Raw genomic sequence first — 8365 nt, 5'->3', positions numbered from 1 at the left:
AATTTTTTGATTTTATTAAATAATAATTTACGTAATTTATTTAGATATATAATTTATTTAGATATCATGATAAATTTAATACATATGTATTAAAAACAGACAAATAAAATATGAAAGTCCTCAAAAGGAACAGATATATTCTGTATGTATTTATAATATAAAAATTAATATTAAAAAACTAAACTATGTTATAAATTAAAGTTCTTTTCTGTAAATCTTTTTTAAATTCATAGTGATTAATTTACAAGTTAATTTTAATTTAATTAATTTTTAAAGACAAAGATTAATCTATTGGTGCTCACTGCTTATCAAAAACTTTCCGTGTCTCGTAATGCATACATATTTGCTTGATTCGTCATTAAATTATCGCATATACGTAAAAAAACCTAACAATACAGAATATTAACTTATAAAACGGACTTTGTTGTTCTTGCATACTCACTCGTTTTGACTCATCTAAAGGAATTTCTTATAGTAATTAAATTAATGAGCAGACACATATTTAGAATTTCTTGCGCCCTTGGTAAGAAAATATATTGAAGCCATTCTTTCTTCAGAAAAAAATTTTTATTTGGCGATAGTTATAACTTTACTGTAATATAATATGGAGATGCAGGATTAAGAAAATGACATCTGATCTAATGTGGTTAAATATTGATAGCATATTAAAACATTACAAGTATTTTATTACTATCAATAAATTTAAATTTATGTTCCCAGCAAACGAGAATGTATAAGCTTAAATCCGCTGTTTTTTAGTCAGAAAAACACATTTTTTTTTCCTAGGAAGCAAAAACAAATATATTCACAGTACTTGCTAACTATACATTTTTCCCATCTTTCGGGCAATTTGTGTATACCAAAAAAATTCCTCATCTTTCGAGGCAAATTCATCAAGCCATTTTCCGATGTCTTCGTAAGAATCGAAGTGCTGCTCAGCGAGCGCGTGGCGCATCGACGAAAATAGGTGATAATCAGAAGGTGCCAGATCTGGTGAGTAAGGGATGGGTAGCACTTCCCAGTTAAGTGTCTGCAAGTAGTTTTGGACCATTGTTGACGTATGCGATGGTACATCGTGGAGGAAAATCAGCTTGTCTTTTCCGATAATGCGGCCTTTTTTCACGCAGAGCACGATGCAATTTGATCAGTTGTTGGTGGTAGCGGTGAGCATTAACAGTTTCACTAGGTTTTAACAGCTCGTAGTAGATGACACTTCCTGATCCCACCAAACGCACAGCATCATCTTCCGTCCGAAGCGATTTGGACTTAAGGAAGATGTTAAGTTGGGCGGGATCAATCCGAGATTTCTTGCGTTTAGGATTCTGAAAATAGATCCACTTTTCATCGCCTGTCACAATCTGATGCAGGAATGACTTTCTTTTTTGCCTGGCAAGCAGAATTTGGCATGTGTTTTGGCGTCGCTCTATCTGCCTATCGTTCAGTTCATGCGGCATCCATTTTCCGATCTTTTAAACCTTCCCCATGGCATGTAGCCGCATGGAAATGGCTGCTTGAAAAACATTCAATTGCTCGGCAAGCATTTTTTGCGATTGGTTATCGTCCAAAAGAGCCTGCAATTGATAGTCCTCAACCTTCCTGGGCCGATTTTCACGCTTCTTATCACTCAGGTCAAAATTGTCGTTATTGAATCGGTGAAACCAATCTCTGCATGTTGTTTCCGATAAAGCATTGTCGCCATAGGCCTCTACAAGCATTCGATGCGATTCGGCAGTCGATTTCTTCAAATTGAAACAGAAAAGCAAAGCTTCCCGCATATGCTTTTTTTTTTAGCAAAAAATTAGACATGATTACGAAAGAAAAAATGTATGAAATTGCTGATGATGTGCACTAGTTAATGTTGACAGATGTGAAACACATAAAAAAAAGTGTGTTGTGTGCCCAGGGTAGCTTTGTACGCTTACTAATGCCACCTATGAGCAAACAGCGGATTTAAACTTATACACCTGGTAAAATGGACTGAAATTTTTTTCTACCCAAATGCGTATTTTAAATAGCAAATACTTTCTTTTGGATTTAATTGGATTCAATTAGGTTCAATTGGATTGAAAAATTTCCTACTCAAAATTTTGAATTGGAACAGTATTCACAACTGTGTTTGCGCACAGAAAAGCTAATATTATTTTTAGATTGAAAGACGTAGAGATATGCTCCATGCAATTCCTACAAATAAATAAAAATGCATTCAAGATTGAAAAGCATTCATTTTAACATTAGTGAATCAATATTTCTGAAAATCTGAATCCATTTCAATTCATTTCAATCCATTCTCGTTTGCTGGGTAGTATGTGATTTTTTCACGTTATTTAAAAAATCACATGATATTAGAAATCATCCATCGTGTGATTTTATAGTATGGAAATTTAAAGAATTTAATGATAGAAATAGAAGAAAAGAAAACGTATCATCAACTTTTCAAATACGTCATTAAAAAAAAAAAAAATTATGTAATTTGGAATAATTCGTTATATAATTTATTTATCTTACTTACATGATTTCGTTATGCAATTTTGTGACGCGATTTTTTTTTAGTATGTTCGAGTTGCAACGAAATCCAAAATCTCCGACATTTTACGGATCACAATTTTTGCTCTCCCTGGATTTGCGTCCTTGGCAAGAGCCAGTTTCGTCAATGCCTAACTACGCCCCTGAGACATGTATCCGTCGCAGTGGCAACGGAAATTTCGTACGTGCGACCGCAAGGTGGCGCGCGCATGCATAAAATCGACGCACGCGCCAAGCATGATCAGTAGCATAATAATCGCTGTGGAGGTTGGATCGCGTGCTGTTCCTGTCTTTTTCTTCCTCTCTCCGTCACTCATCGCTTCTCTCTCTCTCTATTTATCTGTTTCCCTCTCCTTTTACCTTCTACTCCTTCTCTCCATTGTTACCAGATAATAGCGCTCGCTCGTAATAAGGATTGGTGACAATAAATGAGCTGGCCAGCCGCGAGAAGGTGCATTGCCGTACATCGTGTTGCGTAAGGAAAGCTCGTTGTACGAGCGAATGAGTGATTCGTGTACGTGCGCGTGTGAACGCGTTTCATCGTGAGTGAACTCACCTGTGGCTACAGATATCTACCTTCGCGATCTATACCTCATCTTTCTCCATAGAAGACTGTCATCCGCTGCTAAAATGAAACACGTCGCGTTCATTGTCATAGCTCTACTTCTCGGTATGTTTGGACTGATTGTTATTTCACTCATTTCTCAGATTCTTTGTTTCCCCGTCCGAATTTCACTTGGCAGATATGACAATGATGTGCAATCTCTTCAATTAGAATCCAGATATAGATAAGACATTTTTCCTAAGTCTGTTGATTTATCTTTATTTAGACTAGCATCTACATACGCTCGATGAAGTATGGAATCTTTGATATTTCTCACGTAATTTTGGAAAATCTGCGAAATAAAAATCATTTCTTTTCAGATTCCTCTGAAAATCTGACGAATCATTATTAAGTTAGTGAATTAATGTGATTGAAGTTTGGAGTGTTCGTGGAGCTAAAATTAGAATTAGATATTTGTCGACGATTTTTAACAATTCGGAGATCTGTTTAGACAGTGAATATAAGAAAGTCACTTGAAATATAATTGCTAATTGTATAAAAGTCGTAAATCCCCGAGAAAGTCATGATTAGCTATCAAACGGAAACAACAATGATAAACGTCATCCGGAGAAATTCTAGGAAATTGTCAAGAAAGGTCCAATTAGAAGGAAATCCAATTAGATTTCTAATGCTTTTTCAAAATATCACAGGAAATCAGATGTATACGTAACATTTTACATCTCACAAAAAACATCATGATAATAGAAAATTATCATAAACTTGTTATGCAATATTTATGCTATTCACAGAGCGGAAAATCATCTATGAAAAGCGAGTGTAACGTTTAAAATCTTGTAACATTGCAGTCTGAGATATCTTATATATTTTTTTAATTTATTTAATATACTAAGATCTGGTTTGACGGAATATAAAATTTCTCTTATTTTTTAAATTAGATTTTGATCCAAATTTTGTAATCGTTTATTTATTCTTCTGTTAGATATTTCTAGAAAAAAAGATTAAGTTTTCCTTAGAAAATTTCCTCGTTTTTGACATTAAAACGTAGAATAACTGGTACCCTGAAAAATATTCTAAATTTTAATAAATAAACTTGAATAGTAATAGTATGTATGTATTTACAACTATGCGTAAACATACATTTATTTGATATAGGAATTATTAATTTCATTTAATTTATCATTTTATAATAAATATTTATTGTAGATATATGTATTTATTTATACTGCAATGTGTACTTAGTTCTATTTAAAAAAATATGTCTTAAGATTCAATAAATTTTTCTTCAGTATAGAGTTTTGAAACTTTGAGAGAAATTTAATTGCTGTAATCTGGACCTTTTTTTGACACAAGCGAAATTTCGCTTTCAAATTTCTCTGAAATAAAGGAGAGCGGAATTTCTTTCTTAAAATATTTTGTTAAAAAGTTATTTGATAACATAATACAGATATTGAAAAATAACTCTGAATTTTTCCACATTTTTTGAAAGCCTAAAAAGTAGAACAGCAAAAAAAAAACGAAGTAAAAATATGATTGCAGACAAAGATTTAAGTTAGTTCTAATGTTGAATGCTGTTTAAATGTTTTTCTTTTACAATAAATTTGTTTACTAAAAGACAAACTATGAAGAAGGATAGCTCGCGAAAAAACGATGATACTCCTAGCGTTTGCCAATTATAGATGACAAAAATCAATTCCACTGTATATATTGTAAATACGATAAAATTAGACAAAATAAAATTATTTAAAACTACAAAATTGAAACTTGCAAATTTCTTATTATAATTTATTACAACGTTCAATATAACTCGACCATCTTACAAAGATTACTCACATATTTTAGCAGATTATGCATATGATCCACTAGATTACACTGTCCCAGAATGTTTCAAAAGCATACAGTTATTATAATTTTTAATGACTAATTATATGTCGATCATACACACAACGCATTATTACGATGACGTAATCTTCAATCGACTCTCAACGGAGTCTTTCTTCGCAACGGTGATTAATCGTATTATGTTCAATTATTCATTGAATATAAAATTGTTGACCTTGATTTAAATTATAATATAAATCACCTTCAAAATTAATCGAATAATTCGTTTCAATAAATTAATCTCTTTGAAATAAGAAGCGTATGATTTTTATAATTTTGAAATATCAAAGAAATGATGGATATTCGAATTAAAATTATTATCGGCCTCACAATAGAAAATTAAACAGACTCTCGGCTCATTGAGTTATTTAGTATAATTGTCTTTTCGAAAATGTTATTATTTATCGTTATTTATACGTAAAGAAACTGATTGGATTTTATTCTTTCCTCTATCGTTCTTCAGCATGTTATCGTTCACGATAACAGTTGATCGTTGATCGCCAAGTTTATAATACTGTGTTCGACGCACTTTGTTCCACGATTATGCATTTAAATGTGATGCTCAATCTTTGTCGTCTCATCAGTAAACACCGCGTATATACCTTATTTTGATACATCCTGTTATTAATAATCGGATTGTAATAATATCAAGTAAAAATTATGAAGAATTTATGTATTTCTCAAATCCAACACATTTTAAATATCTGTTAATTTCTCTACTAAATATCGACATTAAATTTCTAAAATTATATACATTGAATGCAAACATCGGCTATCTTATTGTCTTTAATGCATTCAATTATTAATAGTTAAGACACATACACATAACAATAATTTTGTCAATTAAAAAACATGAAGAATCTGCGTATTCTTCGGATAATTCGACATTTTAAATCTTTTTCTTTATTAAATATCTAAATTGATGTTGAGAGCAAACATCGAATATCTTATCTTTGATGCATTTAACTACTGATAATCGAATTGTGACAATAATTGTTTGTTAAGTAAGAAGTTTGAAGAATTTACGTATTCTTTGGATAATTCGACATTTTTAATCTCTGCCAATTTCTGTACCAAACATTTTCTTTTAATTTTCTGTTAAATATTATAAATTTTATTAATTAAATACGATGAGCGGAATCTGTAGAAATAGTTTATCAAATGATGTTTTTTTTTTTTTCAAATTAATGAATATGATTATTAAAATTATGGAAAGTATCGGAATTATTAATACTTTATTTAGTTTATCTCTTGAATTTTCTTTATCGGAGTCGGCGTCAGCACACATGGCATATGAACCGTTCAAACTTCACGACTTCCTGTTGAACGAGAAGCTTCCACGCAAAACGCCAACGTGTACAAAAGAGAAATTTGATTGGAATGTCTGATATTATTTCATCAACATTAATTTATCATTAAACTTTTGTCTTGATATAAAAAAACGAAATCAACATATGTGATGCTTTCTAACAATTTTGCGTGCCTACACGCGAAGAATAATCGGAATTTGAATCATTTGCTATTACAGCGAATCCATAATTCCTGCAAAAAAAAATGTATAACGATACCGTGAAACAGAAATTGATGTAAGATAAATGTTAAATCTATCACTATGAGAAATATTGGGTCATTACATGTTTTGACACTTTTAGGAGAGATACTTTATTTGTATCATGTTTATGTTTTTAAAAAAATTTATATTTTTAAGTAATTACATTATACTGTTCGATAAAGTTTTTTACAGAAGATCTTAAAGAAGATATTTATTTCTTCAACATTGATATAACATGTATAATCTTTTTGAAATCAATACTAATAGCATTCTTTTAATGGAAATATATTCACAAATCATAGGCTAATTATATGTTTGAAATGAGATAGATAAAATTATAATAACATTACATAATACTGCTTGCATTTCCTGTTAACCCTGTCATTCATGGATTTAACATATTCTATGTGGTTTTTTATATTTGCTTTAACTTTTTTGTAATATAATTTGAAGATCCGGATTTAAACATTTTAGAATTTTTTTTTAAATGGTCATTTTTTGCGAATTTTTCCAATAACATTTCTTTGAAGCATTGTAATTAATTAAAAATAAAATATTTATTTGAAGTATTCATATTTATCTGTTTTTTCTGTCTGACTTCGAGGTATAAATTTCACACGTTTTAAGCTAAAAAATACTTATTCAATCCAGAAATATAGCAAAGTTGCAGGATTTCACAAACCTTGATGTGACCAGAAAGATAACAATGACTTACTAGGATTAAGGCTCCATCCATGTCAATCGTGTTAATAGACATACCGATTTCATCTTTTTTTTTATAAACAATGGACAAGCCTTTAGAAGTGAATGAGAAAAAACCGTGCAAGATAATTTTAACTAAGAACTGATTCGAAATAAAAAAAATTAAAGGTAAACGTAGATTTATCGATCTAAGCAAATTCGTTATTTGCCACATCAAAATGTAATATACTGTTAACTAGGATATAGGACAATCGACTTAGTTAATATCTAGACTAATCGAGTAAAAATAATTTTTTCGTCACTATGACTCATGATCACATATCTTTGTTTGCTTTCAAAACTCATTATTCTCCAGTTGATAATACTGTTATTCATCATAGCAATTTAATGCCTGTTTCTACGAATGTAGATTAACTTTAGTTTTTATTTTATATTCTCTTCATCTTTTTTTAATTTTTTTCCAGAACAGAATATTTATGATGAATATTTATTATTATCATTCATTTTTTTAAATGTTATATAAATTTTATATAAAGCTTTATTCGAAATATTATTAAAAGATAGACTATTTAACGTAATATTTATAATAAGTATAAATGAATATTTCTGTCATTTTTTTTAATGTCTTAATATACGTGGGTCATTTGGTAAATTTCCTGGAAATGGAGCTACAATCCATTTGATGACACGACATCTCAAAAGATCCACTCTTCGAACCCCTTCAGGCCAAATTTCAGCCAGAAAGGACACATAGTTCACGTTTGGTAGTCACGTTTGAAGCGAGATTGGCGCGCAAAAAAGTACTCTTCCATCAAGACAACGCGCCGTTCCCACAACCGTTGCAATGACAAAACTAATTGGGCTATGAATTGATTCCTCATCCACCCTATTCTCCAGATTTGGCCCCGTGTGACTTCTTTCTGTTCCCAAAAACTTAAAAACTTGGCTCGGTGGGAAGATTCTCGTCAAAGGGAAGTCATTGTCGCCGTCAATGAGTATTTTGCAGACTTTGAGACAGCCTACTTCAAATCACTATGCGTCCTTTCTGACTGAAATTTGGCCTGAAGGGGTTCGAAGAGTGGATCTTTCGAGATGTCGCGTCATCAAATGAATTGTAGCGCCATTTCATGGAAATTTACTAAACT

At 31.0% G+C, this 8365-nt stretch overlaps 1 protein-coding gene across 1 annotated transcript in view; it reads left to right on the top strand.

Moving 5' to 3' along the window:
* The first annotated feature begins 2780 nt into the window (after positions 1-2780).
* Positions 2781-8365, top strand: part of LOC108691585 (interferon-related developmental regulator 1-like) — a 22534-nt gene continuing 16949 nt past the window's right edge. The window contains exon 1 of the mRNA XM_018199404.1: positions 2781-3193. Coding sequence (XP_018054893.1) covers positions 3154-3193 — 40 coding nt within the window. The 5' untranslated portion in view covers positions 2781-3153. The remainder of the gene's footprint in view (positions 3194-8365) is intronic.

The sequence above is a fragment of the Atta colombica genome, unplaced genomic scaffold (genome assembly GCF_001594045.1).
Source record: "Atta colombica isolate Treedump-2 unplaced genomic scaffold, Acol1.0 scaffold47, whole genome shotgun sequence".
Lineage (NCBI taxonomy): Eukaryota > Metazoa > Arthropoda > Insecta > Hymenoptera > Formicidae > Atta > Atta colombica.
Note: the sequence above shows the minus strand (reverse complement) of the source record. Positions and strands in the feature narration are given on the sequence as shown.